At 45.7% G+C, this 21159-nt stretch overlaps 1 protein-coding gene across 5 annotated transcripts; it reads left to right on the forward strand.

The window, feature by feature from the left end:
* Positions 1 to 342: 342 nt before the first annotated feature.
* On the forward strand, positions 343 to 20270 carry Gosr2 (golgi SNAP receptor complex member 2). 5 transcript variants are annotated; one of them, XM_052757028.1, is made up of 6 exons: positions 350 to 482; positions 7690 to 7754; positions 9317 to 9425; positions 10276 to 10408; positions 13118 to 13258; positions 18271 to 20270. In XM_052757028.1, the coding sequence occupies exons 1-6, from the start codon at positions 454 to 456 to the stop codon at positions 18430 to 18432; spliced, it is 639 nt and encodes a 212-aa protein (XP_052612988.1). In that variant the 5' UTR covers positions 350 to 453; the 3' UTR covers positions 18433 to 20270. The 5 variants fall into 5 exon arrangements, with proteins under 5 accessions (XP_052612992.1, XP_052612988.1, XP_052612991.1 ...); XM_052757031.1 differs by lacking the exon at positions 350 to 482 and adding an exon at positions 701 to 721; XM_052757030.1 differs by lacking the exon at positions 350 to 482 and adding an exon at positions 745 to 763.
* Positions 20271 to 21159: the final 889 nt, after the last annotated feature.

Raw genomic sequence — 21159 nt, forward strand, 5'->3', positions numbered from 1 at the left:
AAGACTAGTGGGCGGACAAGTTCGAGAGAGGAAAAGCATTCGCGTTGAGGAGCGAAATCCCCTGACCCGTAATTACACACTTTAAGGCGAAGTCAAGCCGGAGAACGCACTGAAGAGAGCTGTAGAGACAGTCGCCTGCGACTTCTTGCTGAGGCTCTGACGTCAGTACCTCGCGACCGTCCTCGCCGATACCTGATTCAAACCTGAAGCTGGGCTTCAGCAAAAGCCTCCCCGCTTGTCTCCCGGCTGGGCCAAGCCTCGAGCCACACCCATCGCCCCGCGTACTGCTTTCCTGTCTCTCAACCCCTTCTCCGACCTCACAACCACCGCGGGCCAGGCGCCATCGCGGGCGCCCTACTCAGAAGGGCGGGTCCTGAGACCGGAAGTCGGAAGCCGGAAGTGGGGCTGTGAGGACGTGTTCCGAGGAAGCCGCAGGCCGGCTCGGCCGGCGTCATGGAGCCGCTGTACCAACAAACGCACAAGTGAGGGCTGCGTCGGGGAGCGGGCTGGGCTCGGCCCGGGCGGCGGCCCCTGGGGCTCGGGGCTTTGGCGACTGCCATTGTGGAGGTGGAGCGTTTCCGCCGGGGCTGCTTCGCACCTCTCAGCCCCTCGCGGGCTGTCCGCCGCGGGAGGGGGCCGGTCTGGGCGCGAAGTCTTGGGCCGGGTAGCTCCTGCTGCAAGCCGTGACTGCCTGTTGGGAAGGACAAGGAGCATCCCCCAGGTTATAGTACTTTGTCCAGCGCCTGGCAGCTTAGTCCTCCGGGTTGGTAGAGCTTCGGGAACAGAGAAGCCGTTGACGAAGCTTGTGCCCCATTAGTTCATTGCTTAGTGGGGGTGTCAGAGTTGTATGAAAAAAAGTGTTTTGTGTTCTTGGTTGGATAGTAAAGAACGTATTTTTGTGACACAAAGAAATGCAGGCAATATAGACTATTAGTGTTAGTCATACTTGATTACAAGTTAGCTTTAGGGAAATTGAAGTTTAGGTTAGCTTCTCATAACTAAATTAGTTGCCTTTATTCATACTGTCCTGTGTTTTGGCAGCTTGCTGTGTTATGTAGCTGGGCATATGGTAAGGAGCCATACCTATGCTAATTTAAGGACTTTCTGTTGATCTTTCGACAACACTGAAAATCATACTCCTTGGGTCTGAAAATGAAATAAACTAGTCATCTGGCCTCCCTAGTAAACTCATAACAAAAGGAATGGTGGCTATTTTCTTTCTGATATTCTAAGTTAATGGTTTTCTTTTTACTTTGGCAACGAAGTGTTTGATTTGGGAGAGGGAAAATAAGGAAACTAATTTATAATGACAGTTTGCTTATTATATAAAAAAAGTGTAGGAAGAGCTCAAAAAAAACACCAAAAAACAAAAAACTAGCCAGTGAGTCACTTGGAAAAGGAATGAAACAGAAAATCACACTCACATTACTAAGAACAGACCCTTTACCTAGCAGGGCACATGGGCCTAACAGTGCATTGAGGTTAGTATGCTAGTTGCTGAATTGACGAAACATAACACATCAGAACACACTCATCTCTCTAGAACTTTGAACCTAATCTGTGATTATCTCTTACTGTGAAAGTACACTGACTTTAAATCAATTATTTAAAGTCATATACGTGAAAAAGTCCTGAGCACCAAATGAATGGGAAAAAAATGAAGTGAATGAAAAACATATGAAAAACAAGACATTTTATACTTCAGTAATAGTCCACTAAGGTGAACTTTAGAGAGAAGCAAATAGCCAGGCTTCCGTTTTTTGAGATTCTTGTGTTTGCAAAGGTGGTTTTCATTTGTTCCTTGTGTTGTCCAGTCTGTCATTCTGGATCTCAGCTCTAGAAGTGCAGGTTAAGTAGGTCTTAGGTACAAAGAGCTTTTTAGTGAAGAGGCTTTCCAGGTGGTTTTAATGAGTAGTTAGTATTAAGAACTATTATCTCAAGACCAGTTTGTCAGTTAGCCTTATGAGGTAAAGACTAGCTACAGACGTTGAGTGGAAGACGTGAAAATCACCAGGTGGTTGCCACTGCCACTGCGTGCGTGCATATGTGCGTGCGTGTGTGTGTGTGTGTGTGTGTGTGTGTGTGTGTGTGTGTGTGTGTGTGTTCAAGACAGGATTTCCCTGTATAGTTGAGATTTGCCTATAACTTGCTGTGTGACTCAGGCTGGCTTCGAACTTACAGTCTACCTGCCTCTTGGTCCCAAGTGCTAAGATGACAGGTAAGCACCACCACACCCCGGTTAATCCACTACTTATTTATTTATTTGTGTGTTTGAGATAAAGTAAGTCTCACTGTGTATCCCTAGCTGACCTAGAACTCACTATGAAAATCAGACTGGCTTGGAACTCACAAAGATCTGTCTCTTGAGTGTTGGGATTAAAGATGTGCACCACCACACTCATTCCTTTAAAAATAACAGCAGTTTAACTGGGTGCTGTTTTGGTTACACAGCATTTTCATACTGCATTGGATTCTGTAATCTTTCAAATGATTGTTACCATTAGCAGCTCAGTTGTGCAGTTGAGACAGGCACCCTTGAGTTAAGTGACTTGTGGAGTGACTGTCAGCTTGCGTCGGTGAACTAGATTTGCAACTGAGGTCCTTTAACTCCCAAGCCCTGTCTTGCTCATGGTGGTCAGAGGCAGTCAGCACACAAAGTGACTGTGTATGGTGGAGGTGGGTGGGTAGTTTTATGATCTTTCTGCCCCACTCTTATGTTATCCAGGCTATTCTCTAATTCAGGATCCTCCTGCTAGGATTACAGACGTTACCACCACCGGGCCCAAACAGATTCATTGGCTTCTTTTTTTAAATGATTTATTTTTATTTTATGTGCATTGGCATTTTGCCTGTATGTATGTTTGTGTGAGGGTGTCAGATCCCCTGTAACTGAAGTTATGGATAGTTGTGAGCTGCCCTATGGGTGCTCCGTACTGAACCTGGGTCCTCTGGAAGAGCAGACAGTGCTCTTAACTCTAAGCCATTTCTCCAGCCCCGATTCATGGACTTCTTTAAAGAGCAGTTTCACTTAAAATTCTTGCTACAACATCTGTAAAGCTTTTTTTTGAAAAAAGTAAACAACAGCAATACCTCTTGCTTAATGTGTATTAACTCTTTGCTTAGCTATATTATCACCCAAGTTCATGGTGGACCCCATGCTAGAAAAGCCCGAGACTTCTTTTTCTCTGTGTCTACACCCCAGATCCTATTTAGGTATCACATGTCACTTGGCTGTGCAGGTGTTGTCTGGTGCGAGTTGAATGGAAACAGATTCTCCAGGTGCTGTAGTAGTAGCTGCCACCATGCCGGTCACACCTGCCTTGTTGTCTGCATTTATTTCCTAGCATGGAATCTAGAGACTGGACTTACTTTATTGGTTATATCTTTTCTAATTCATTTAGAGCCAAACAGAACTTATAAATAGAATTTAGATGGGGAAAGGCAGTAATGTTTCTCTGAAATTTCTTAAAATTATCCTTTTTAGCTTAGTATAACAAAACTGGCCAAAGAGTGTTTGGGGGGTATTATTATTGTCTCGCCTGTTCTTGAGAATCTCAAGACTTGAAAGGGACTGACAAGAGCTTCCATTCCAATTCTCTCTTTGGTCATGAAGACCCTTGTAAGACCCTAGACAGTCAGGGACCTAGTGTTGCACAGGTAGAGGCACTTTCCTTTTCTTTTTTTTTTTTTCAAGAAGACAACTCATAGTTTTGTAATTTGTTTTCTGTGTAAAGCTGAAATGTGGTGTCTTGGAACATGTACCTTTTGCTTTGGGGACTCCCTTAAGCAGAAGTAGGAGACAAACTCTTTTCTACTTCTTACGTCCATTCCAGTTATTGAAGAGCATCCTTTGGCATCCTTGTTTAATGACCAATCTCACTTTGTACTGTCTTCAGGCTCCATTTATCATAGATACCATAGAAGAAAACAACACATCTTTAAATCAGCCAAGATTTACAGTTACAGCCCTCATTGTGTTCTTTCCCACTGTAGATGGCCCATGGTTTCATTTCTTGATTTCCTATGGACCATTATAATTGTATAGCCTATTGTTTGTTGAATGTGTGAATGAATGAATAAGTAATGAGTTTCATTAAATTATTGACATCTGGGAAAAAACTTATTTTTCTTAGTTATTTTATTTATGAAATATTGCAAACACATAAAAATAAAGAGTACCATCATTCAGTGTTAGGATTCAAATTAATATATGTGCTTCAGATAATTGATTTATAAACAAGCTGAATCAAAAGCGCCTACATCTGTTCTCACCCTCAGAGCTTGCCACCCTCACATCAGTGATTTTATTCTTTTTCTTATGTTCACGAACAGCATATGCTACTTCTTTTATGTGGCTTTTAATTTACCAAAAACAGATACTTAATATACTAGGTTTCCTTTTTGTTGTTGTTGTTTTTTGAGGCAGGGTTTCTTTGTGTAGTTTTTGGTCCCTGTCCTAGATCTCTCTCTGTAGACCAGGCTGACCAGGCTGGCCTCAAACTCACAGACATCTGCCTGGCTCTGCCTCCTGAGTGCTGGGATTAAAGGCATGTGCCACCGCCGCCTGGCTCCTTTTTCCTTTTACAATCATCTTATCTTAAAGACTTATTGTCCATACTGATATGACTAGATCAAGCTCTTATTTATTAGCATTTAAATTTATTTAGTGTGTGTGTAGGTGCAAACAAACCAAAGAGTGGAGGTCAGAGGACAGCTTGCAGGAATTGGTTATTTTCTTCCACCATATGGGTTTTGGGGATCAAACTCAGGTCATCAGGCTTGGCAGCATGCCCTTTCACCCACTGAGCTGTTTTGCCAACCCTGCTAGCTTTTATAAATCTGCTGAACTTAATCTGAGTTCTTTCTTGATGAACACTTCAGTGGTTATTATATTATTAACAGTATTATTTGCATATGTCTCACTGAATAGATCTACAGTCCTTTATTTGAAACCCTTAAACTTTGAACATTTTTTTTTAGATTTTCAGAAAGAATTATGTTTCATGAACTGAGCTTGGTGGTGCACAACTTCAGTCCCAGCACTAGGGAGACAGAAAGGTGGGGATCCCTGAATTTGAGGCCAGCCTGGTGTACAGAGTTCTAGGACAGTCAGAGCTACATAATAAAGTGACCTGTCTTTGGAGAGAGAGAGGGAGAGAGAGAGAGAGAGAGAGAGAGGGAGATTTCATGTATCTTTTGTCATTCAACATTTCCAACATAAGGGGAGCACACGACACATGAAAGGGGCAATAAAATGTCACACTGTATGTAATAAATGAAGACTCATCAATTTTTACCTCATAATTGGTTTGCTACAAACTTACAAGTTTTTATTATAGATATGGCTGTGGGTTATAAATCTGTACAAAAATGCTTTGATGAACATCTATTACAAGTCTTTGATATAAGCCAGAATCTCTGTAAGCCTTACTGCTAAAAGTGTGGTGCTGGGTCATGCAGTGTGTGTGATGCTACCAGGTGTTCTCAGAAAGCCATTGAAGGATTTCACCAGTTTAGAATTCCTCCTGTGTCCATGTTCTCAAGTTCCTGATGGGAGGCATATGATCTCATTGGTTTTAACATGTGTTTTTCTGAGCTATTATCGAAGTTGATCAACTTTTATGTATCTGTTTACTCTCTTTGTTTCCTTTTCTGTTGTTTGCCCTTTGGTCTTTTTTTTTTTGAAGGGGAGGGGGACTCAATGATAGTGTTTCTCTGTGTAGCCCTGGCTGTTCTGGAACTTGCTCTGTAGACCAGAGTGGCCTTGAACTCAGAGATCTGCCTGCTTCTGCCTCCTGAGTGCTGGGATCAAAGGTGTGCACCACCACTGTCCATCTCTTTGGCCATTTAAAAAATTGCTCTGTTGGACTTTTCCTATTGATTTGCAGGGGTTCTTTACATATTTTGGACGTCAATCCTTTTATTATCTGCTACAGATGTATTTGCTTATTTATTGATATATTGAGTCAGCTTCCATATACTTCTTGAGAATTGGGTTGGTTAAGTTTTTTGCTGTTTTTTTTTTCTTTTTCTTTTTTTTTCTCTCTCTCTCTCTCTTTTTTTTTTTTTTGTTGTTGTTCCTGTGGATAATGACACCAACTTTCTGATTTGCTTTAAGTCACCATTACAAATTTACCTCATTGCCTGTGTCCTACTACTGCTAACAGGAATCCTAATTTTCCTGCCCATCAACCCATCAGCCCCTGCTATTGTCCTCACCCTCGTGTTCCATGCATCAGTTACCTCCATCTGCATCCTTGCATCAGCCTCTGTATCTCCACTGCCTCTGCCCTGCCCGACCTGTTCCAAAGCACCCTGTATTTCCCTTCCTGAAGCAGCTGACAGGTTGCTTCTCGGGGTCACAAGGCTTGCCTTGGAGCATTCAGGAAGTCTTAGACAGCTGGATTGGGTTCTGGTGCCATAGGAGTTACAAGAAAGCCCTGGAAAAGACTAGAGACACACTGAAACAAGATCGGGGTCCCTGGCTGGCCCTGGTAAAATTCGAGGTCATAGTATACAATGTGCACAGTGGAGAACAATTGTGCTTTCCCTTAAGGACTGGCGATGAGGCCTCCTTCACGCAGGCTCTGTGCAAAGAGCCTGTGTAAGCACTGGGGCTAACTTAAGCTGCGTTCCAAGAGCTGACGAGTGATGGGGAACCACTAGGAAGGGTTTGAAGGTGACTGGCCTGGAAAGTCTCCAAAGAGTGCTCTGGGCCTAATGTCTGGGACCTGTTGCATTTCCAGAGGAGATGGCAGTCCCTCCTGTTGTCAGGGAAAGATGTTTACCAAACAGGAGATAGCTATCTTTCAGAGCTACTCTTAAGTGGGCCTTCCACAGCCTACTCCCCTCTACTCGCTCTTTCTCCAAGTGTCCTTCAAGCACTCCACATGAAATGCCCTGCATGCCTTCTGCATAGCATTTTCTGTGGTGGCATTCACAACTGTAATCCCAGAATTGTGGAGGCTGAGGCAGGAGGATCACAAGTTCAAGGTGAGCCTCAGCTGCATGAATGAGATCTTGTCTCAAAAACAAGCAAACACAACTCCTTCCACTCACAAAATGCCTTTGTTCCACTTTCTTAGCCTCAGCCTTCCTATCTCCTTTGCCCCACTCTACACAACTCTTCCCTCAGCTTTCTGTTTGTTTCTGCTTGTGTGTGTTGCTTCTCGTAAACCTCAGGGACTTTTCATGTCCATCTGTCCTGCCAGTTCCTAATTACATTGTTTCTCAGGGGCAAGGATTGTATCTCCCTTGCCCTTTGACCCTTGGTAGACAGACCAGTGCTCAGCACATCGGGTCACAGAACAGGGAGTGGGATTGGCTGGATCCTGGTTGAGGTTTATTGCCTGCTCTGTGACCTTGAGCAACTTACATGACCTTTCTGGGTTTCAGTTTTTATTTATAAAATGAGAATTGTGATAGTGCTTTTCCTTTCAGGGTTATTGACTTAGCAGTGTCTCAGATACAGTAAGCACTCACTAAATGCTAGCTGTATTATTATTAGCATGAGGATATTAGAAACGATGCCAAAATGGGTGGCCTAAAGTGCCACATATAAATTTTACAGTTCATCAGCACTGTCAGTTTAAATCAGTTGTAAGATGGCATTAGAACAAGTTGTCTTTCCTGACTGAAGTGCTAGCGATTATTCCTGTCTCACTCATTTCCTCCCTCTTCCTTTGATAGGCAGGTCCACGAGATCCAGTCTCACATGGGACGCCTGGAGACGGCAGACAGGCAGTCTGTGCACTGTGAGTAATTAACCAGGGAGACCAGAGTCCTTTCTCTGATGACACGGGGCTAATGGGCTGGGTTTCCTGACTGCATTCTGCCTTGGGGGCTTAATGACTCAGCATGGAATGAGTTGTTAGGATGAACAGAAAATCCTTATGGCCAAGTCGCAGAGTTCCCTGATTGTGCCCTCTGGAGTCCCACCAGTTTTTATCCCCCATTACCCTTCCACTCAACCTGACATGGCCCTATGGGAATGGAAGTTCTCTCTCCATCTGTCTTAATCTAATTACCTAGTCTGAAAATTCAGACATGTTGACCTGGAACTGGCCATCTCTCCTGAGCTGAGAACTCTGGCTTCTTAGTAGGATTATTCAAACAACTAGCAATATTAATTAGTTCAGTTCCCACACCACAGTTTCTTTTGAGAAGCATGTGGGTTGTGGTTTGGAGTTTTGTTTCTGTTCCAGGCTAAGGCCCCTTTCTGAGCCAGCCTTGTAGACCTCCACAGAAACTCTTGTCACCTCGCTGCTGCCCAGCTCTCACAGGCCTGTTCTTGTTTCCTCTTTCTCCATGGCTCCCCAGTGTGGCTCTTCCCTTAGCTCTGCACTCTACAGTGCTCCAGTCTAGACCGGCTGTGTTTGCCGCAGGTGCGGAGGCCTGGGAAGGGCTGGTGCCAGGGCTGTCATTTCTTGGTGGGGAAGGCAGCCGCCTGGATGCTTGCTCTGTTTCTGCCCACTGGCCTTTGTTTGCCTTCCCAACAATCTCACTGTTGCCTGATTAGAAATGGAAAGAGGTCATTTTGACAGTCTTATCAAAGGGGATAAGGAAAGTGACTATCACACTCTACCTCTGCGGGCTCTTTCCTGGGTCTTTCCTATTGATATGTGGTCTATTCCGAGGGCTCCAACACATCGTGTCCTACCCGTGCTTTCAGAACACCTCTGGGTGTTTCCATACTAATCTTCCCTTTCCTTTATGCTTCTTAATTTTCTTTTAGCCTCATCTATGAGGAGTTCAGTTGGCAACCTTTTAACTAGGGGTTTATTATCCATATCTGAGACCAATCTCAAATGGAACTATATCAAAAAATTTAGCTTAACAGAGCTATCTGGGCAACCTTTAAATGTTTATTTTCTAAAGGTGGGGAGTTTGTCTTCAGATGTGCCTTCTACTTTAAAAACAGGGCAGCTAACAGCTATGTGTAGCTATGCTTGTCTGTATGCATATAAGGGCACACATGCTTTGAAGCACAGTAGACCTTGAATTGATTAATCTTTGTGTGCGTTGTGCTCCTTTTGAAATACACATGTTTTAGTTTGTGTTATGAAAAAATGTTTATCACTTTTTGCGGGGGCGTGGTTTGAGACAGAGTTTCTCTGTGTAGCCCTGGCTGTCCTGGAATGTGCCTGGAAGTTAGACCAGGCTGGCTTCTAACTCAGTGATCCACCTGCCCCTGCCTCCTGAGTGCTGCTGGGAATAAAGGTGTGTGCCACCACTGCCCGGCTGATTTATCACTCTTAATTTAAGTTCATTATCTCTTTTGCAGAAATTATTTTTTTTTTCTCTCTCTTTTGTGCAGTAGTAGAAAACGAAATACAAGCAAGCATAGACCAGATATTCGGCCATCTAGAGCGTCTGGAGATTTTGTCAAGCAAGGAACCCCCTAATAAAAGACAGAATGCCAAACTGTGAGTGTTGACCCCTGACATGGCTCAGATACTTCAGGCCCATTGAGGCAGCCCTTTCTCCCATTAGAAGCTATAGAATATTCTGAAAATCTGGGTACATGCTAAAGAAATGAAAACTATGCAAAGATAAAGCCTCCCTAAAATACATAGTTCTAGCTAAGCCATACACCCTCCAAATTAAAAGTATGAGGTTTTTGGCTCAGAAGCCTGTGATCATGGTCCCATGTTTTTTTCGGGGGTAATTCTGATCTCTTGTTTGAGGTCATTTTGAAAATAGGCATTTTCTGACCAGACCCCTGGCCACTGAAAGCTTAGTGCTGCTGGGGAGTTGGCTCTGCTGTTTTGTTCCCACTGGCCTCTGTTGGGCTGAAATGTCCTTGTCCCAGTCGCCTCAATCAGTCTGTTTATAATGAAGTACTGATCTGATGTTTGATACTCCACCATGAAATTCAGAGGAAACTACCCTCACCACCACTCCAACCCCTGCTCCTAAAAGTTCCATGAAACTTCATTGCTGCCCTACCTCAAAGCTGCCCTTGGGCTTTTTCCAGGAGTGTGGAATGACCCTCGGAAGGTCAGGAAGGGGTCATCAAGCCTGCTTCCTGTCACCTGTTCGCTGAAGAGTTGGAGTTCTGCAGACATTGAAGTAAAGCTGCTGGAATTGTGTGTGATTCCAGCCACCTTAACCACAAGCTGCTGCTCAACTCAGCATCTTGTTCATCAGTTTAGGCACTGGTGCGGGCACTGTGGGGAGAAGCCAAGCAAGGTCTTCTCCCCGAGTATAAAGCCAGGCTGCCTCAGTGTGCCATGCTCAGTTCCTGGGATGTGATCTCTGTCTCATTAATTCCAGCCGTGTCGACCAACTGAAGTATGATGTCCAGCACCTGCAGACTGCTCTCAGGAACTTCCAGCACCGGCGCTATGCCAGGGAGCAGCAGGAGAGGCAGCGAGAGGAGCTTCTGTCTCGCACCTTCACCACTAACGTAAGCCAGACACTGGAGATTGGCGGGCACCTGACAGGTGTCAGGACCGAGTGCAGGTTACCAGGCATCACCTCTTAGTGGGGTGCTTGAAGCCGACTCAGGAGGAGGAGACCAAGTGGAAATGACAGGGGACTTTGTGCATTGCCACTAACACATGCCCAGATGGGGAATTTCTCTCCAACACAAAAACTTGAAGAGGAAGCAGTTAAATTGGAGGAATGGGGAGAGGCTGGTCCACTGCAGAGGTGGAAGCTTACACTGTTGAGGTGTTTTTGTGATTAGATGGAGACAGACGATTAGAACTTAGCCCATCTATAGAGATGCAGATGATAGCATTTGGAAGCTGCCATGGTGCAGTGTGTGTGTGTGTGTGTGTGTGTGTGTGTGTGTGTGTGTGTGTGTGTGTGTGTGTGTGTGTGTTTCCAGCCTCAGATGCATTAAAAAATTTTTTAAATTTTTCTTTAATTTATTTATTTTTATTTTATGTGCACTGGTGTTTTGCCTCCATGTGTGTCTGTGTGAGGATACCAGATCTGGAGTTATAGACAGTTGTGAGCTGCCATGTGGGTGCTGGGAATTGAACCCAGGTCCTCTGGAAGAACAACCAGTGCTCTTAACCGCTGAGCCATCTCTCCAGGCCGCATTAAAATGTTTTTAACCCTGGTCCGAATGGCACTTTGGAGGACTTCGTTACCAGATGTTTAGTGTTGGATGCTTGGCTTCAGTCTTTGAGGAGCCTGTAGGTTTGCATGTTGGATTTCTTAGAAGCCCCACCCCTGCCCTCTAGCTTCAGTAGGACTGTTCTCTGCATGTGCAGTGTGCTAGCCCTTTTCAGGGCCCTGCGTTCTAACCAGGTGAGGTGGGTTTGGCCTTCATAGTTCGTTGTTTCTAACCCTGCCCTAGAATTCCTGCCTTTGCACTGTGTAACCACACTATAGACAGAAACACCGAGAGTGGACTTGGTGGGTCTCATCTCACACAGACCAGGCTGGGGAGAGGACCAGGTGGCTCCTTCCTGCTGTCCGACAGCCTCCTACCAGACAAGGCCCCTCCTACCACAGAAGCCCTGGTTCTCACCGGCAGGAGGCTAAACCCATCCCTCCATCCCCCTGCCACAGTGCGTTTCTCTGAGTGCCTCAGGACATGGCTTCTGAGTTTTTCCAGAGCAAGTGGGCAGGCAGATTGTGGTGATTAACAGTTCACAAATGCAGCATGCTCTAAGATACTAAATAAGATAGCATACTGAAAGACAGGTCACATTCAGGAGTTTTTAGGCCAGAGATGACCTCTCAGCATTATTGTGTTGGTTGCAAGCCTGATGAGACACCACATTCACTAGGCTACTCAGAAACATTGACTCACCAAATGAAACTTCTTTTTGTCATTTTACCTATTCTAAAAGAGAATACCTAGCACTCATCCCTTTTCAGATGGGATGAATGTAAGGCAGATTTGTGTGTAAAGTCAATAAGTACTAGTCAGGTAAGGGGAGTCATTGATTCTCTTAATCACTAGAATCAGTACTCCGGTACCAAGTAAAACATTTGAGAAAATTACTAAACATGGCTCCTCCCTTTGAGTTCTCATGTTAGCAGGGGAATTGAGCATGTCCACCTGAAGGTGGTTCTGAACTTCAGCAGGAGAACAAATGATGGTCTGTCCTCCTACCAGTGGGAATTGGGGCTGCTGTGGTAGGAGGGGCCTTGCCTGGCAGGAGGCTGCGTCCATCAGACAGCAGGAAGGAGAGCACCTGGTCCTCTCCCCAGCCAAGTCTGGGAGAGTAGAGCCAGCAGGATCGCTCTTAGTGTTTCTGTCTACAGTTGCGCTTACAATTGAGAGTTGGCTGTGCACTCCACCCTGGGATCCTGCCTGTCTGGATGAGTTATTCCATCTCTCTGGGCTTCACTCTTCATCTGCAAAGTGGGGAGAACAGGAAGCCAGCATGCTGAATGAGTTCTAGAGAAACGGACCTGTGAAGTGAAAGGACTTGGGCAGTACTGCTAGGGCATCTCAGTCTGAAAGTCCAGCACCCAAAGGAGCTGCTCAGTAGGTAACCCATTCCAAAGTCTGCAGAGGCCTGACATCTGAGACACTTAGGTCCCAAGCCTTTGGGATAGCCTGTGCTCAGCCTGTAGTCTGCAGCCTTCTTCCCCACCTTTCTTTCTTTTACAGTCTTTTCCTGCCTCCTCAGAAGTGTGTTCCCATCCTGAACACACTTAAGCCTTCAGTAGAAAACACTGCTCCTTTGATCTATAGTCTCAGTCTAGTCAAAGGGATAAGCTGTAGATAAAATAGCTAAAGAACAAAAGCAAGCATGAGCAAGAAGCAGTGGAAAGGAACATTTGCACAGCTAACTTTGGGAGGAGCCAGAGAAACCTTGAGGAGAAATGAATGAGGTCTTGAAGGAATAGCTGGCTTTTCTCAGTGGGGAATGTGGCAGATGCAGAAAGCAACACTGTTGCAGAACTCATTTGGAGAGTGTTAGGCCTGACCCCTCCTCTGCTGTTGTGTAAGCAGACCCACCCACTCACCCCCACCCCCATCCACAGACCTTTGCTTTGCTTTTTCTTGTTTGACTATGATTCTTGCATTGTTCCTCCTGGTTCTACTGGCTTGACCTTGGCCAAAAGGCAGAGTAGTAAGATGTGGCCAGATCCCAGGAGCCGACCAGTGAGGGAAGTTAATCAAGTGCCTGCATTTCTTCCACAGGACTCTGACACCACCATACCCATGGATGAATCCCTGCAGTTTAACTCCTCCCTCCAGAACATTCACCACGGCATGGATGACCTCATTGGAGGCGGGCACAGTATTCTGGAGGGACTGAGGGCCCAGAGACTGACCTTGAAGGTGGGGTCCCTGCTGGAGAATAGAGAGAAGGCCTCTTAGTCTGGCCGTGTCCTGTAGTTCAGTGTCTACATTTGTATTTGCTTCTGTGTCCTTGGCTCATGTAGTGACAGTAAGCCCAAGCCCTTGAGTTTGCAGGTTTGCCAGGGCTACGACGCAACCCAGTGGCGTCTCTTGACAGCTAGGGCTTTGTCCCTTCACTGACTGCATGAGATTGAGGTTGCTACAAAGGGACCAGTGACAGGCTGAGAAGTGCTTCTTTAGATTTGCTCTCATTAGAATGAAGGCATGGCAGTCTTCTAAGGTGGTTTCCCTTTGGAATTCCAGCTGTGGAGTGCGTTATGATAAAGGCTTTGTTTTGTACTGATCCCAGGGGTCATGTCTTCAGGCCACCTAATCCTGCAGTAGATGGCTTCTAGAGCACATGGTGGTCCACATGGGTCTCTTCCTCTCATAGCCACAGGTCCAGAAGCCTGCCCTGTTGGCACTGTTGAGACCCTGACCCCTGGGAGTGGCTTAGAGAAACATACAGATTGATGTCAGTCATGGTGTTTAAGGCTCAGCCTTTTCCTGTATTGGCCCTGATGGCTTGGGGGTATGGGCTCTGTCTGTTATCAAGGTGTGATCCCAGGATAAAGCATTGCCAACCATTGGGCTGTGAGAAAATCACACTTGGTAGTGTGACCATTATCTTAGTTTTTATTGATACACACTGAGCTGTCTGCTCTCTGGGCATCCAGTGTGTTTCTGAGCAGCTCCCACCGTCTTTACCAGGGAGAGGAATAGACAGGCCTGCTGATGCTCACCTCCTGCTGACAGTTACAGTGTTTCCAGTGGCCCAGGGGGTGCTCCCCTTTCAGAACAGCCACTGAAGAAGTCTATACAGATACTGGTTGGCTACCCTGCCTTCTTTGTAGAGAACTGTCCTCTTTTCTGCAGCTCAGGGGAAGTCAAGACTTTTATAAAACACATCCATGTGGCACTAATGCAGACCTCATGGGGTTGAGGTTCTTGATGAGTGCTAGCTTCCTCCTGAAGTCTCACTGAGGAGTTCATGTGCACTGTTAGCAGAGGTGGCTTGCCAGGAAGCCTGTCCAGGTGGTAGGTCTTGAGCCTCGTGATTTCTGACTCACTTTTCTCTATCTCTCCCCTTCTGTTTGTCTTGCCTCTTGATCTCTTCCTACCTGGGCCAGGGAATTTTCTTCCAAAACCATTGGAGAAAAATGGGGGCATGAAAGAACTGGGATAATTGCTTTGATTTTGTGGTTGGAAATAGGGACTTTTTGAAATTCATCGTCACTTTCAGGTGGTTTTGGAAGGTATGGCCACAAGGTAGTCTGCACTTTCACCCTAAGGCAGGATCTTTAATATAGGTCCCATTTCCTCACTGTCATGAAAACATTTTCCAGTCTCCTCTGACAGCTGACTGATTTGACTTGAGACCTCCATTTTATTTCTGTTTGCAGTATAGAGAATCAAATGTAAGGCCTTACACATGCTAACCCATCACTCTACCAGTGGGCCACACCCCAGCCCAAGATTCCTTTGTTTGGTTTTTTGAGACAGTATCTCATTACATAGCACTGGGTGTCCTGGAACTAGCTCTGTAGCCCAGGCTGGCCCCAAACTCACAGAGATCCGCCTGCCTCTGCATCTTGGGTGCCGAGATTAAAGGCGTGTGCCACTGTTCCTGACCCAAGATCCTGCTTGATGAGGCTTGTTGACTTGTTGATCCTTGTCTAGGCAGACCATGGGCTCCGAATTCCTGTCCATGTTACCTTGTGTCTTCATCACCTGGCCTCTTCTCTCAGTTGCTTATTAATGGGTGTTCCTTTTAGAAAATGAATGTGGAACTAGAGGTTAGAGCATTCATATGAGCACAGTGGGCACCATGTGTCTTGACCTGACCCTGTACTTAGTTCTGTTACTTCATAAGAAACGGAATATACATTTAAACACTAGAAAATAATGAGATTATTTTATTATAATTATTATAAACCATGTGGTTTAGGCAATTGATTGTGGCAGCATTTACGTTTATAGAAGAGGGGGTTTATGTCCTTAAGGAGTCTCTTCCTCTTCTTTCTCACCCACCTTTTTTTTTTTTTTTTTTTTTTTTTGAGACAGGGACTCTCTGTATATCCCTGACTAACCTTGGAACTCGCAGAGATCTGCCTGCTTCTGCCTCCCAGCTGCTAGGAATAAATGCATGTACCACCATGCCCAGCCTTTGCTATATTTCTTTGCTGCCTTTCCCACTTCAAACTCCCTTGTAAACACCAGCTATAACTCACTTACTCAGTAGAAGCCCTAGAGATTTCTACTCTACAGAATGAACAGGTCATTATCAAGCTATAGAGCTGAGGAAGTATTTCACATAGCTTTTAAGAATATAAACTATTCTAGAAGTGTCCACAGGAAGATGGCTGTGCACATACCCAGTCGGTGCTGCTCATGTCTGGGAAATGTTTGTCTGTCATCTATTGCAGAAGTTTTCAGAACACTGGTGATGGAACATTTCAGGTAACTGGGCCATTGACAGCAGTCCTGCTTCCAGCTGGGTCAGAGGCTGGGCCCTGGACCCAAGGGCTGTCAGCTGCCTAAGAAGTCGTGGCAGTAGCACAACTGATAAGGCAAGAGTGTTACCAAAGAAGACTTTGCCACATTTGATTATATACTGTGTATAAATGAAAGCAGCCTGAGAATTAAAAACTGCAGAGTTAAGATGGAGCTACTTGAGGGCTGTGAGCCACAGAAACTGCTCAGTGCTGTAGATCCCTATTGTGGCAACTTCCACTTGGAGCTGGTGTGTAGCAGTGTCTTAGACTTGTATGTAAGCCTTCCTCGAAAAGACCTTCTAGCTGCTCCTGCCCACCACTGTCCAGCATCTCATCCACCAGTCTGTGCCCAAGAACAATAGCAATACTTGGCCCCAGGCCCAGCCTGTCTTTTCAGCTGCTTTAAGGTTCATCTTAAAAATCATGGTTTGTAAGAGCAGAAGATCTCTTAGCAGAAGAGAGCTGCTCTTCTGGGGACCCATGTTTGATCCTCACTATCCACACTATGGCTAACCATTTGTAACTCCAATTCCAGGGCAGCCAGTGCCTCTTCTGACCTCTGCAGGCTCCTGCATGCACGTGGTACACACACATAAATGCATGCACACACATAAATGCAGGCATACACACAAATGTGTAAATAAATGTTTTTAAAAGTTGCATGTAGAAATTAGTTGTATTTTCAGAAGAGTAAAAATATTTGAGTAAGACACGTTAAGGTGTGGTTCAGAATACTCAGACTTGTTGAACCCCTTTGCCTTAATTACAAAATAGTGGGAGAAGCAAATGAGGAACAAAACAGGACACCATTAGATATGAATGGCCAGTAGACAGCCTCTGATCCTGGCAAGCTTTGAATAATCTGGTCTGCTTTGAGTCTGCCTTCTGTTCGCCTCACACTCTGCCACAGGATCTTCCACTCATAGTGGCTCTGCCCGCAGTAGCTCTCCAAGTGTTAACTTGTATGCACATGCTGTGTGCACACTTGTATATTTGAAGGATAGGAAAGGCTGGATGTAGTAGCACATGCCTAGAATTCTAGCATGGGAGAGGGTGAAGGAGGAGGAGGACGACGAGTTCTAGACCAGCCTGGGTTACTTAGGGAGACCCTATCTTGAAAACAAGCAAAAATAATATTAAAAGATAGACGCAGCAGATTGGTGTAACTAATCTTTACCACTCTTACATATTTTTGCTTTTTTTTCCTCTCTAGTTTTCTGAGCTTGTTTGTTCCCTTCTGAGCTACTTTGCCTCTAAAAATTTAATGAGTTTCAGAAAAGACACTTGTATGATTAGTAGAGGGCTGTGTCTGCTTGTATACATATGCAAAACAGTTGTCATGAGTTGACTTAGGTATGAAAAAGTAGTATAAAAAGCCGAGAGGTGACACGTGTAGAGGTTTGCAGGTGGGTCTCTGAGTTCCAGGCCAGAGTGAGTTCCAGGACAGCCAGAGCTACACAGAGAAACCCTGTCTCAAAAAGCCAAAAAAAAAAAAAAAAACAACTTGGAAAGGCTGGGTAGAGTCCAGTGTCCATTGGTGTACTAGCTGCTGAACTTCATATAGCTCTGTTCATACTGTGGTGTGTGGCCTCTTCCTCTGTTTTCAAGGTCCTTTCACGTGTGCATCTATACGGTAATGTGTTTATCTATCCTCTGGTTGATGCATAACCAGGATTGCTTCTTGGTTTTCAGATCTTCTTCTAATCTTCTGTTTTCTTTTCTTTTGTTTTTTTGTTTTGTTTTGTTTTGTTGTTTTTTTCGAGACAGGGTTTCTCTGTGTAGCTTTGCGCCTTTCCTTGAACTTACTCTAGCCCAGTCTGGCCTCGAACTCACAGAGATCTGCCTGGCTCTGCCCTGCCAGGATTAAAGGCCTGCACCACTTCTTTTGTCTTTTTAAAGAGGCTTTCTTGTAGTCTCAGCTTTGTGTTTATTTGGAGATCCATCTTGAATGAGTGTGTTGCTCGAATGTGCAGGTGTCCTCCAGGACTCTGACGGTGCCTCTCACTGAATCTGGAGCTAGAGTGGTGGCCAGCAAACCCCTGCAATCCTCCTGTCTCAGCCCCCACAGCACTGGGGGTTGTAGGCTAACCACATCTGGTTTTTTACATGGATTCTGGGGTTCCAAACTCAGGTCCTGTGCTGGTGCCATTTCCCAGCCCCATTTTTGTATGTAATGTGAACCAAGGCTCACTTTTTTTTTTTAACATACATGAAATGTACATATGAACACATATGATGCACATACATGATATGTAGCCAGTTCCAGCACCATTTCTGGAAAAGGCTTCTTTTTCTTTGACCCAATACATGGTGGCGAAGTGACTCTATTTCTCTCGTCTCTGGCATGACCAAGAAGACAGTGTCTATTCGTAAAACCCTGGCTTGTGGTGCTCTTTAACCAACCACTCTTGGCACCGAGGTTGATCTTTGTTTTTCTTTCTCTTCTCACCTCCCCAGGGGACTCAGAAGAAGATCCTTGACATTGCCAACATGCTCGGCCTGTCCAACACAGTGATGAGGCTAATTGAGAAGCGGGCCTTCCAGGACAAGTACTTCATGATTGGTGGGATGCTGCTCACCTGTGCAGTTATGTTCCTTGTAGTCCAGTACCTGACATGAGCCAGCTGCACCCAGCACGGAGAGTCTTCCCACTGTGTGCACGTGTGCAAGCAAGCAGTGGGCTGGGAGGCCACCTTTTGAAATGTATGCCTTAACTGTGAAGACACCCCTCCCCCCAGGACTAATTGTGGCTTAGTATCAAACCTGCTTTGTTTTCTGTGACGTCTGGGGAGTGGGAACTAGGGTCACCAAGATGTGTGGTGCTTAGGAAGTGAGTGGGTCAAGACCCTGTTATCTGGTTCTCACTGGGGGAGGGAGGGGTGGATTTTGTGGTTTATCTACACAGCTGATGCTCGCCCTGGAAACCCTGCATGGTGAGGCTTGCACACAGGACTGTCCACACTGTTCACTCCTTGTCATTGCCCAGTCTTTGTGCTCCTGATGGGTTGGCTGGAGCACACGTGAGAAGATGAGGAAAGAAGACTTTCCTTGTGCCTTCTGGGGAAGATCAGTTCTCACATCCTTCCAGCCACTACCCAGTCCCAACCCTAAGAAAACATGACATGTAGGTGACTAATGGCTCACACCAGCACCCTTCCCTGGAAGCAGCTACTCCAGGGAAGCAGAGACATTGGAGCTGTTGCTGATAACGTAAGCTTTTCCATGCCAGTTGCTGGGTGTTTGTCCTTCCTGAGGTGAGGCCAGCAGTGTTCCTGGGGAGTATTCAGTCTGGACACGAGTCCTGAGTCACCAGTGTTTTTCCAGTTAATACAGCAATTGGCAGTTCAGAGACGGTAGCTTGGCACCTCCACCCAGGTTTCAGTGGGTGGGCCTTTGCCCCTTTGCAAGTAGCCATGAGCAAAGGGTGATTTTGTAAGTTGTAGACTCATCTAGTTCTGCCATCTCAAATTCTTTGACTGTCTCTCCTCTCCCTTGAAATATATTAGTAATATATCCATCAGCTAAGCCTCCATTTTCCCCAGCCCTGGTAGGCCACCCTGGAGATGGTCCCTGGTAAGTATGTCTTTATGAGACTGTTTCAGGGACCAGGCCATTTTTACTTTGCCCAGCCATGATTAAGGCTATATTAATACCTGGTGTATTGCAGAATTTGTTTGAAAATTAATGTATCTTAAGCAAGCTTATTGTGATTAATCTCTGAAATTGCCCGAAAGATCTAGAGAATTTATTTGTTCATCAGTCACAGGTCCTGCCCACCCAAACAATTCTAAATTTAGTAGCCTCATGGTGGGACAGTCGGACACTCAGAATTCCTCAGAACTGGAAAGCTGGTCAGTATTAATCCTACTTTTGATTCCCTCCCTATCTTTGCTTGAGTGTCCTCTGTGCTGTCTCCCTCTTCACAGCGTGTGTCACATACCACCTCTCTCCTGTGAGGAGCAGTGTTGGACATCTGTGGCATCCCTTTGGGGAACTTTCTCAGCTGTCACACTTTAAACCTGAGTTTCCTGGGTACTAATTTAGATTCTGGTCAGATTCAGTGTCTGTTGCTCCTTCCCCTCTAGGCTAAATGGGCCCTAGATGGCCAGGAAGTAGGAATCTGTGACTCTTCTAGGAAGAGTTGATAGTGCAGAGTGAAAACTATGGCCCTAGAGGAGAGAGGCGGCTTGCAGCATCTTCAGACCTAGAGCTCACTTTGGGGAGGCAGATTGGGCATGATGAGCTCCTGGCTGACTGTAAAGTGGAGCTTGGACTGCACAGACCTGACTGCCCTATCCCCTGGGCACCCGATGATCCTACCAGACAGCATGCTTTGGAAGATGTGCAAGCTGAAACTGAGCCATTTGGACTCAAAATGTGGGCAGCAAAAGCCCCCTGCCCCCTGCCCTTCAGTGATTGTTGGGACAGTGTTTTGTAGTATATAATGGTGTTCTGCACTTGCCTTGGTAGTGGTCCTTGACTTTGAACTTGATGTTCCACCTTCACAGCCACGTCTCCCTACTTGTAATGGGGTGGGCATCTTTACTACCTGGGGGTAGGGAATAGTAGCCAGAGGATCTGGGCTCTGAGGGCACTGAGCTGGCTGCCTCGTGACTGTTCTCCCTTGCATTCCCATTCAGTACCTTCTGAGATTACCCCGACCTGATTGGGTGCAACTGTTGTCATTCTTCACCAGTGGGAAGGGACCTGAGCCTGAATGGGTTGCCCTCTAGTGGGGGTGGAGCTGAGTTCTTAGTAGAGCTGGCCAGAAGTTCCAGCCTAGCAGGTGGTGTGTGCACCTTGGTGCAGCAGTCTGAGTGGTGTGATTTGAAACAGGTAGGGTGCCTGTGTTAAATAGATGTATACTCCAGGTATGGCCACTTTAAGGAAAGCTAAACCAAGGGACCAAGTAAATAGTCTAGGTTTTACAGGTTTCACTCCAGACTTTTCTCAAAAGCCAGCTTGCCCTGCTGAATTTAAATAGCTTTGATTGGCAAATTATAGTTACACCCCTTGTTTTCAGAACACATCAGCTGAATAAAGTTGAGGTTTATTTAGAAAACTTTAAAAAAGCACTTGGCATTCTTTGTCACAACTACCCTTTGGTTTCCAGGCTAGAAGCTTTCATATACAATGTTTCAGAGCTGCAGGCGGGGAGGCTGCCTCAGAAGCCGCTGGGGGAAAGACAAGTATAGGCTCTTGGGATATCCTCAGACCTCCTGTCTGATTCAGAACAATACTTAGGGTTCCCAGGTAATCCTGCCGTGTGTGTTGGAGCCGCTGCCTCCTAGACAGAAAGCTGTTCTCTTAAAATGAAAGCACTGGAAAGAGTCTGGAACCAGATCT

This window comes from Peromyscus californicus, unplaced genomic scaffold (assembly GCF_007827085.1).
Source record: "Peromyscus californicus insignis strain IS unplaced genomic scaffold, ASM782708v3 Scaffold_3__1_contigs__length_106647218, whole genome shotgun sequence".
In the NCBI taxonomy this organism is placed as follows: Eukaryota; Metazoa; Chordata; class Mammalia; order Rodentia; family Cricetidae; genus Peromyscus; species Peromyscus californicus.

Coding starts and splice junctions, on each gene's coding strand:
- Gosr2 (XM_052757028.1), top strand. CDS start 454: ATGGAGCCGCTGTACCAACAAACGCACAA. Junction 7,755..9,316: donor AGACAGGCAGTCTGTGCACT/GTGAGTAATTAA, acceptor TCTTTTGTGCAG/TAGTAGAAAACGAAATACAA. Junction 9,426..10,275: donor AAAAGACAGAATGCCAAACT/GTGAGTGTTGAC, acceptor CATTAATTCCAG/CCGTGTCGACCAACTGAAGT.